Source organism: Vanessa atalanta, chromosome 20 (genome assembly GCF_905147765.1).
Source record: "Vanessa atalanta chromosome 20, ilVanAtal1.2, whole genome shotgun sequence".
Taxonomy (NCBI): Eukaryota; Metazoa; Arthropoda; class Insecta; order Lepidoptera; family Nymphalidae; genus Vanessa; species Vanessa atalanta.
Genome location: NC_061890.1, coordinates 3964709 through 3975500, shown reverse-complemented (window position 1 = coordinate 3975500; position 10792 = coordinate 3964709). Strand labels below are relative to the sequence as shown.

Genomic DNA, 10792 nt, shown 5'->3' with positions numbered 1-10792 from the left:
GTTTTTTTTTACAAATTTTGATGAATAAATGAAAAGAATAAAGAGAAATTTAAAACATTCAAATAAAAGAGAGTAAGCTTCAGAGAAAAGTATATGCTAAATTTTTATTTAACATTCACATAATGCTCTAAATTCGCATGAAAATACATTTTCATCGATCATTCTCAGCTTGGGTAAAGTAGAACTTATTGTTATTAATTTATAATTTATATAAAAATTATTCATATTAAGGTCTAGATACAAATAAAAATTAAAAATAGTTACTGTACCTACAAATTATGACTGCGTGGAATGGTGGAACGAATGCAGCAGCATTTTCCTTTGAATCACAATTTCAATCCTTTGAGGGAAAAATTAACCAGCCCCCCTGTCATTGGAGGGAATAAAACGAGGTGTTATGATTTTAATAATAGTTTATGTGCTTTGATTCCAAGGTCCAAGTATTTCGACTGCAATTAGTACAAAAACATATTTCATAGATAAAGAATCGAACATTTTCATCATTTTATAGAGTCAGATTTTTACGCGGCGGCTCCGGCCCGTAACACTTAGATATGAGACAGGGCCAATGTGTTAACGTATGAAGCGTCAAACAATAGGGCTCGTCTTCGTTCCCAGTGCTCTCATCAGGTTTCTTGCCACCATCACAACGAATTCCAGGGGGCTCAATTTTTCGCAGAAACGTCGATGGTGGAAACCGGGGCGCAAAAGCATCCCTAAAGCAAAGGGGTGTTGTCAGTCGGAAACCTATTGATACGAAACGATATGTTAAATTTTGTATAAAATATGTATTGTAGCGTAAACCAATGGCGAATAAAAAAGTTTGGTAACTTTATTCCTTAGGAATAAGATATGGCGATTTCAACTGAATTTAAAATTTGTGATAAAAGGCCTAAAGTGCTATGCACTGAAGACAAAAAACCCAGTAGGGCAGCGCTTAAAATTTTCCTCGGTGTAGGTTGGGTTTAGAAATGGTAATCAAGGTATATTTGGGATTTTTTCTAAGGAATCTTTGCATCGGTTAATTGGTAAGGGCAGGTAATTTCCAGGTTGGGCTCGCACGCAGAATGTACATGCAAAATGTATTTGTATGAAGAATTTTAATGCTGGAAACAATTTAACTAAACAACTTCGCTGCCGAAATAATATCTTTTGTAAATAAATTGTCTGTAAATAAAATTTCACATATTGAAAAATTCAGTTTTGCGGCAAGCTTTACCTTATCCTTCTTTAATTTCAATAAAATTATCAATAACGTCATCTACTTTCCCTCCTATAGGTCCAACATTATAAAATGTAGACGATATTATAATTATGTAAGTATATATTTATAATTGTAAAGCTGAATTGACAAATTAAAGTAGAAAGTAATTTTTAAACCAATTAATTACAGTTATAATGCTTTGCAATACAAAAGCGACTCTTATTCTGTAATCATTTAAACCAAAAACGTGATTGTTATGAATTATCAAATCTTTAAAAATTAGTAAATAATACTTTGGGTCTATGTTTAAACTAGTTGTCGCCAAAGGTTTCGCTCGCGCATTAGGTATCAGTTATCAGATATTAGATATAAATGCAGGTGATGTGCTTCCTTGGGGTTCAAACTTGCTTCATATCAAACTTCAGCAAATTATATAGTTTATAATTATTTCAGAATATTGGTATAGACAAATAGCTAAACAAGACATAAACTTAATAGCGGTACTAAAAAAGTTTTGTTGCAAAGTAAAATATTCATAAAATATACTTCAAAGTTATGACTACTTCTAATATTTATTCATTACATATCAATTTTTATATGATTTTTATACGATGTACAAGGTTGGATAAAAATAATTGGCAATAACTGTAACAAGTGAAAAATCGTTTATAAATCAAAGAAAGCAGAATGCTTATTTTTAAGTTTATAATCTGTAGTGAGTTACATAGAGTAATAAATACACACTTATAATATTTAATTATTATAAGTTGTCTTAAGTTGGCCTCTTTTCCTACCAGTTCTACCTACTCTCCTTGCCACCTTAAGAAATCCTAATAATTTCATATAAAATTCAAAGCTACCGCAGATGAACAGATGCTTTTTAACAGTGAATAGCTAATGAGAAAGATTAAAATAAAAAAAACTGAAGACAAACAAAAAAATTTATGTAATGTATTTTTAATACCAATACATTTTGAATATATATAATATATATATATATATATACCTATATTATATTTTTATTTACATGGCTTTTTCTAGCACAAATAAAAGCCAATACATAAAAAATATTATTATTATGACATAACTTTTATCGAGTTAAAAATTTAAGTACTGGCAACACAAGCCCAAAAAAAGGAGGAGGTACATAATATAAATATATATTATATACGTTATATATAGTAACATACGCATGGCCGCCATATTGTCGTTTGAATGGTTTTAAATTGTAAAAGAAAAGATTCGTGTATTTTATTTGACAAATATATTAGTGATTAATCACCTAATCCAATAAAAATATCCACAATGGACTCCTTAGTTGGTTACGGTAGTGACGATGAGGTTGAGTCTGATCGCTACAATCATCAACCATCGGTAAGTTTTACAAATTGTCTTGATATTTTTAGAATATATTTTGTATTAATACAACTAAATCGGAAAGGCTATATAGCTTTATGTTTGCGCTACTACTAATTATAAACAAACGTTAACTTTAAAAAACATTACTACTATATCCAAAACAATATGGTGCTGACAAGAGATTTTTATTATGATAAATTTGTGACGTAATTGTAATTAAATTTATTCTAAATAATAAGCGTATGATAGCCCCTATGATCGCCTTCAATATACGACGAAAACAAAATATATAAGCAATTAATAGTTTTTTTTTTTCTAAAATAATACTTAAGAATATTATTAGAAAAATTATATTAACCTCTTTCTCTGCTTGACAATAGACTCATATTTTAGGTGAGCAACAGCGGACGTCGGAAGGAAGATGATGTGAACTATGACAATGTCAACATGGACTTGAGCGAGGTGGGTGTACATATTATTCTATTGATAATAATTACACTTTGTCTGGGTTCAGAATATGCACAGAGTTGGGTATACCTTTAGCGATCTTCATACTGTAATTCGGTCGTTAGATTATTCCTTAGAAGTGTATTGTACTTTATAGCTTAGTATTCATGATACAAATTTGAAGATAAAAAAATCTACATTATATGTGATGTTTTTTAAATATTATTAAGGGTTAAAAATATTGGGTAAGGTTTAATTATACTTGTGAATGTCATTTTAATAATGTGGCATTAATAGATTACTACCATGCAGGTTTGCTTTCCATGTATGAAATTGTTTAGTAAATATGACCTGTGAAAGTTATCAGGTTTTGTTTCATTAGATGTTTTTACATCTCATTTCAAATGTCGATATATTTTTGTTATAACAGTTGCCAAGTAACTAATTATGAGGTCAATATAAACAACCCTTTTCAATATGTTGTTTATTTTATTCAATACTACTTTTTAAAATAATTAATATAGTACTATAATCATTTTTAAATAAAATGTCACTATTTTTTAAGATTTCACAGAATTGACTTTGATTTTTGTTCCCTTTATTGGAACTTTATAAGCATGCAATTACTAAAAATTATACAATAGGTTTATTCTTAACAGATTAATTTCTTTTAACTTGTATCATGAGTATGATTCTTACACCTGGACCATTGAAGTTTTGCTACAATCATGTTTTAGTACCATAAGTAGTTTTATGAAAAATAGTAACTGTATTTACAATGGGATGTATTTTAAACATAATATATTACAAATTCAATAATAATTAAATAGTTAAACGCGTTATAAAAAATTTAAATTTTAATGTTCTTAAAAATATTTTTGAACATCTAAAGAAAAATAAATAAATTAACAAAAAAACTTTTTTCAACGATGATATTAACACTTTTATTATTTTATATGTTACCCATTTGTAAATTGACACAAAACCAAAGTCAAATACCACCTCCGCTGCGGTGTCAAGATGAGCGACTGATGTGGCCCTTCTCTTACAACTAGCATGTGAGTACATAGCTTTAAGACAGATAAACAAAGTATTGGACGATAAAAAGAGTCTAATTTATTATCTGTATTTTATATATTAAAGTGGTATAAAAGGTAAAACAAACTTCTGTATTTAAAACTATAAAAAAAATACAAGGTTATAAGGTTGTTCATTTAATTATTTGTATATCGCAAGTATTTAAAATGAATAGAAAATAATCTCTCTAACTTATAAACACAAAATAATATATATTTATTTATTTATTAAAATGTAATGTATTCATCATTAATATATTTATTGTTTCAAAGGACAAGAAATTGAAGCAAACACATATGGTACATTTTAATAATTTATGCCTTAGAATCATTATTTAATAGTATTCATAAAAAGTTTTCTTTTTTAATAGAACTCTGTTTTGTGATTTAATCATTCTAAAGGTTATTTTGGGAAAGTCATCATCACATTAATTATAACATTTCAATTAAAAAAAAAAATTACTTTTTTTTTTTAAGTTTAACATTGCAAAATTGTCAGCAGTTTTTTTATTGTATTTTTTTGTTTTTATTTTATCAGCCATGTATTAATAGAAATGACGTAGTATACTAATCAGTTATATTAATAAATTAACAAAAAATATTTAATCGCTTTAAAATTCGCTTATTGTACTATTACCACATAAATGTAATGTCATCTTGTCGCAGGAGTCCCAAGGCGGAGAGTCGGAGCCCGAGCTGCCGCAAGCCGAGCCGCAGACATCAGAAAAATCTTCGCGAGAAGATAGGCGAGGTTCCAGTAAGTTGAAACATTTTCTTATTAGAAAAGCCTATTGTGAAGTGTAAAACTATTTAATTTCAACTACATATAACATTTGCAACTTTGTCCTAGATTAGCATGTGGATGTGTGTCTTTCGTACACTTTCCAAGAAAACTTTTATGATATAGGTGTTAAAAAATTGTAATATTGCTAACCAACAGAAAAGTGTGCTGTAAAGATGTGTTATTACCAATATGATTAAGTAAAATAAAAAAGTATTAAGAACATCTAGTTAAAAAGTTAATTTAAAAGGCATCATTGGACTATAAAGCACAAATGTTTCTTATACTTGATTCAAAATAATGATTATAAATATTTTTTAAAATTAGATAATAGTTGTTGAAACAATCAACTGTCGATGGGGCGACATTATCAAAACATTTAGAAAGTCAACATGCAAGCTTAACAAAATCTGTTATAATTTGGCACTTTATTCCGCTAGATGACAGTCGTGAGCGCGAACGTGACCGCGAGCGCTCCCCGGACCGACGCGAGCGGCGCCGCGAACGCGACCGACACGAGCGCGAGCGACGCTCTCCGCGCAGAGACGACAGACACTACAAGGACAGGTGAGCTCGTTCAACTTGTCGTCGTATTATACTTTATTTTAGTTGCGAACTCATCTCGAATAGAACGAATGTAATGAAATGTGACAAAGAGATAAACTGGGACCTGGACATTCATATAAATTACGAGGTATTTGAGAAGTGAATCATGGCTTAAACATCATCTCCATTACTTAAATAACAATATCTACCACTGGTCCAATCTTATCCATCGTGGGCCCACTTCACTACATAAAAAAATCATCAAAATCGGTTTAGCCGTTTAAAAGAAGTTCAGTGACATACACACATACAGAATAGAAATGTGTATGTACAATGATACAATCAATCCATTTGTAATTAGATTGATTAATTATAATTATGTTTTCCATCAAGTTTCGTCAACGTTTATGACTTCGACTAGTTCCGAAGGTTTCGCTTATAAGCCTTATCACATGTTACGGTTTTATGACCACCGTTCACATTTATAATTTAATGTGATTGTATAATACAATGTAAAAGACTGATTTGTATACAGAGCGGAGCGATGTCGCGGTCCAGAGAGCTCGCGGCGTGGCGGTGACCGGCCGGAGCCTAAGGTGAGCATATGCATACTATGCAGGACATCGAAGAGTTGCCGTAGTAAAGAGAGTTTATTTAGAGCAAACCAATTTCCCCTATACCTAAACATATATAAATGGGATAAGAGCCAGTGAATTATAATCACGAACGATGCATCATGCTGTTATATGTTTTTTCTTATGAACAATTATTACTTATAAATAGCATTAATCTTTTTTTTTTTTAAATTGCACATTATGTCTATATGTCATAATTGTTATTATATAAGATAAAGTCTCCATTGTGTACATACACTAGTTCCGAAGTATTTCATATGCCTTGGATGTTATTTCATCACATTTTGACCCAAAATACTTCAATACGATAAGGAATTCGCCACAGCTTATGTACAGCGATAATAATTGAAATTTACGACAGTCGTAGTGTTGTTTAATGCCTCGACGACCGCTTGTTTTATTTTATAAAGTAATTTTATTTATGACCAATCCAGTAGCGACTACACCACCTAGCACCTGGTAACGTATATTATCAGTGCTGAACTCAATATATTAGTAATTAAATGATATGTATTTATTAGTAAATAAATGATTTGTATTGGGGCAAGGTATCCTCTTTATAATAAAATTCCGCAAACATTTTTAACTTTCTCGTTTCATAGATTCAAGTCAATTGTAAAAGGTACATTGGTAAAGAAGGCATATTATTTGATACAAGATTATATTGATGATAAAAAAGCGTGGAGTTAATACTTATTGACTTCCAGGCAGGAGACATGACATACTTATATTATATACATGACATAATTGTATTTAACTAACATGACTGTATTTTTTGATGTTGAAAAAGAGTAACTACTGAGTTTCTTGCCGGTTCATCTCGGTAGAATCTACATTCCGAACCGGTGGTAGCTTTACTTTAAATAGTTTGTTAAAGGACGATTCAAAAGTGCTTGTACCTACTTGAGTAAAGTATATTTTGATTTTATCAGATGCCAGCACTTATGGACCTGAAGCCCTACAACGGAGATATTCCACAGGACGCGCGCGACGCAGCCTCGCCCAGGTTCTTGCTTTATATTTATTTATTCTTGCAACCCCTTTATTTATATTTTAGGGAAATATAATACTAGTCCAAAGTAAAGAATCGATACTGACTAGTAGAATTTATATAATTAATGAGTATGATGTATATGTATTCCGTTCCTGTCGCAGTCACATCATTGTGAGATCAAGCATAGGACCAAGGGACTTTAACCAAGCTTAACCCTTTCAATTTAATAAAGCTACGATTATTATTCTGACTGAATAAATTACTATAGATGACAATTAAAAATTATCCTATCTTACAGATTTGTTGATCGTGATCGTCGCGACAGAGATAGAGAACGCGACCGCGACCGTGACAATAGACACAGCAGGCGGTCGGAGGAGAGAAGGTAATATTTAAATATTAATGAAATTAATTTTAGGAGATTCTACTTATTTTCTCAAATTAAACTTATTGATATAAAAGCTATGCTTATATTTTAAACTTAAACAATCATTTAGGAAATATTTGTAACTGATTAATTTTATTGAAAAAAAAATCTTGTTTGTTACTGGAAACGTCACGCGAAAAATTCTCATGAATTTTAAGAGGAATCTGAATACACTTCCTTAGAGAAAATCGAGTACCTGTATATCTTACGTCCATGTTATCGGCTACCGTGTACCGACGTAGCAAAACATAGGATATAATAATATTCACGTTATGATTTATGTCCTCAGGGGTGGCCGGGATCGCCTTTCGGAGCGCTCCAGATCGCGTGGAGCCGCTTTCCCACCACCGAGTTCTATGTGAGTATGATTATTTTATACTTAAAATCGTATCTTAACATAATGTTAAATGCATAACTGATCTCGTAAGACATTAATAGGATGTATAAAGTAAAAAATCATTGTATTAATATAAAGAAAATTAAAATAATTGTAATGATATATTTAAGTTCCTATAAAGTAATGAAAATTAATGATATATATACATTATTGAACAAGTGCATTTCTGAAATGCCTTTAATACATAATTATAAAACCTACCCATAAATCTATTTTGGATATGTAATAATACTACTAATATCTTATAATAACTTTAAATCTAAAGAATTTAGATTATTTTTATTTTTTTGTATAGTACAAATGAAAAGCGCGGTTCTCCGTCGGGTGACTACAGGCCGTCCTCTTATAAAGTTAACAAGAAACTCGAAGTTATGGAGAAAATGGGTGAGCATAAAATACTTGTTGATTGTTGTTTGATCACAGATTGACTAGTAGTATATAACGACGATGTTCTGACCAATTTCAGTCACGGAGGTTGGTCTCAGAGCGGGATTACGGTACACGGGATATATTATAGTGCATAAGTGTTTTTATTAGTGCAAATCTATTCCCTAACAAAAATAATCCAATAGGATGGCAAATCTAAAAAGATTGGTAAAAGTTAAGGTGGAGAAACAACCTTAAGTTTTTCCCATAGCATGGCCGAATAAACATTGCAAATAATCAATAATAATTAATTTTTAGTGTAGTTAGCTCAGGGCTTCAAGTTAGGACCATGCAAGCAGCCTTTAAAGCTACGCACCAGAGTATACTACATAAAAAATAAAATGTAACATGAATACTATTTATATTCTAAATAATTTATTATAAAATGTTCACAAAAATTTAATAATATTTTGTTGTAAATGTAAGATGTTTTCAAAGTATTGTTGTTTTGTCAGGTCTCCAGATCAAGACTCCGGATGGTTCCATGGCGACGGCTCAGCAGCTGCGCGCTGCGGCGGGCGACGCGCCGCACGGCTTGCCTACGTACTGCAACACCGGAGCCATCAGCTCTAACAAGATACTCGACCAGGTGATTTAGCCAATAGTTTAGTAATAATAATTGTTATTCAAATACCTTTCACATGTTGTGCTGAATTGATTCTCATATTATTGTTGTGAATTTGCTCTCATTATGAAGACAATTACTAGCAAGCAATAAAACAGCCATTGTACTGTGTACATAATAATATAAGTTTGAATAAATCATTTTCACATTAATGGGACTGCACAATATCAAATTATCATATATGTATTGTATTGATTAAATGTATATTAAGTTATTAACAGACTGAACACAAAAGTACTGAACTTTTAAAAAATTTTTTTTTTTTTTTTGAAATTGATGTATAAAATATTTAATAAGCTATTTACATTTAAGCTATATCAATATTATTTTATTAACATATGTCAATTATTAGGTACAAAAGCGCAAGCTACTATGGTCCAACAAAGAGAAGAAAGTTGCGGAAGCGGAGGCAGCCAAGTGGAGTGGTGCACGATTTTCGCAGGATTCTGATGGCAAACAAGTTTCTAAGTTTATGCGTCTAATGGGCATCAAGGATCCTTGTGAGTATTTAGCTCGTTACAAATTTAATAAGTATTATATAATATGTGATTTGTTATAATTAAAAAGGTAACTAAAAATATAAGAAGTTGATATAAAAATAATAATGGCACCGTGACTGCCTAGTCACAACTACTACATGTCAAAGAACTTTGAGCCTAATTAACCACTGGTTGCATATCACTATAAACAGTAGTCGTCTCCTACGCAAGCCCAGAAAATTACTGGATGAGCTGAACTCTTGTATGGAAAATTCTAAGGTTATTGTTAGTTAAAGTCTTTTTAAGATAGAAACAGGTAAGGTAAGAAGGAAGGCTGGGTAGCATTGGGGTATTATGTGCTAATAAGATAATACAAATATATCTTTTTATTTCTATTTTATTTATAGCTGCAGTTGTAACGGAAACAGTTGACTCTACTGCTGACCCCAACAAAAAGCAAGAAGAACTTTTCCAAGCAATGCAGGCACAGTACGAGGTTGCACGCGCGACTACGCATACCATGCGAGGGGTTGGTCTTGGCTTCCAGCGGGGAAACTTTTAAAACTTACTTTCACCTCACCAGATGGTGTAATTTAAAGACTTTTTCCAAGTTAAAACTTGCCAGCTACTAAGATACATGGCGAATAAGCCTGTTTAGAGTATTTTTTAGCAGGTGTTTTAAATTAGACTCTTTCTTGAAGTGTCGTCAGAGCAGACTTCAGTGCAAGAAAAGTTTTCGATTTTAGAGTATACTATAGAGATTCATCATTGGCAGGTGTGTCTTGGAGCTTTACATAAATGTATGTAAATTCTAGTACTATCTAAAATACATAATCAGATCAATTGCCATCTAAAGACTCCTAGTTCATTTTTCAATATCACGGGTATTGTCTTTGTTTAATAATTATTTCTTGTTATAACATTTTTTTTTAACTTAACTATTTCATTCTCTTGTAAATATATGTAACTTTAGATGTTTAAAACAGAATTGTATTTTGATAATTAAACGAAAGTGTTCTGTTAAGCACTTTTTATTAGAACTGATGGTTAGTTTTAACTTTAACTGATATTTGTTTTATTTTATCAATAATAATACTTTTCTTACACAATGTTAAGTGCAATGTGACTATATATTCACTTTACAGTCACAAAACTTACAAACATCTGATTGTAATATTTGTAATTTCTGTGATCTGGATTAGTATTTTAGTCCTGGAAAATGTAAAAAAAAAAACTAAAATTTTATAATTTCCAAAGAATATTAATTCAACTAAAAAATAATGAATGTTGAAACATTCAATACTAAAATATAGTATTAACTATTGGTACATTATTATAACATATATCATAAAAATAGTCATAAAGCAATCACATTATTACTATATACTTAGTATAT

General features: G+C 30.7%; 1 protein-coding gene across 4 annotated transcripts; it reads left to right on the top strand.

Annotated features, from left to right (window-relative positions):
* Positions 1 to 2388: 2388 nt before the first annotated feature.
* Positions 2389 to 10181, top strand: LOC125072135 (arginine/serine-rich coiled-coil protein 2). Of its 4 annotated transcripts, none has more exons than XM_047682650.1 (13): positions 2389 to 2578; positions 2957 to 3025; positions 4066 to 4068; positions 4753 to 4843; positions 5308 to 5434; positions 5949 to 6009; positions 6981 to 7054; positions 7341 to 7427; positions 7759 to 7827; positions 8162 to 8250; positions 8748 to 8881; positions 9270 to 9417; positions 9804 to 10181. In XM_047682650.1, the coding sequence occupies exons 1-13, from the start codon at positions 2510 to 2512 to the stop codon at positions 9956 to 9958; spliced, it is 1176 nt and encodes a 391-aa protein (XP_047538606.1). In that variant the 5' UTR covers positions 2389 to 2509; the 3' UTR covers positions 9959 to 10181. The 4 variants fall into 4 exon arrangements, with proteins under 4 accessions (XP_047538606.1, XP_047538607.1, XP_047538608.1 ...); XM_047682652.1 differs by having other exon boundaries at positions 2444 to 2578; positions 2944 to 3025; XM_047682651.1 differs by lacking the exon at positions 4066 to 4068.
* The last annotated feature ends 611 nt before the right edge of the window (positions 10182 to 10792 follow it).

Excerpts from the sequence above, each read along its gene's own strand:
- LOC125072135 (XM_047682650.1), top strand. The coding sequence starts at position 2,510 with ATGGACTCCTTAGTTGGTTACGGTAGTGACGATGAGGTTGAGTCTGAT. Across the intron at positions 2,579-2,956 it reads GCTACAATCATCAACCATCG|GTGAGCAACAGCGGACGTCG; the intron begins GTAAGTTTTACA and ends CTCATATTTTAG. Across the intron at positions 7,828-8,161 it reads TTCCCACCACCGAGTTCTAT|TACAAATGAAAAGCGCGGTT; the intron begins GTGAGTATGATT and ends TTTTTTGTATAG.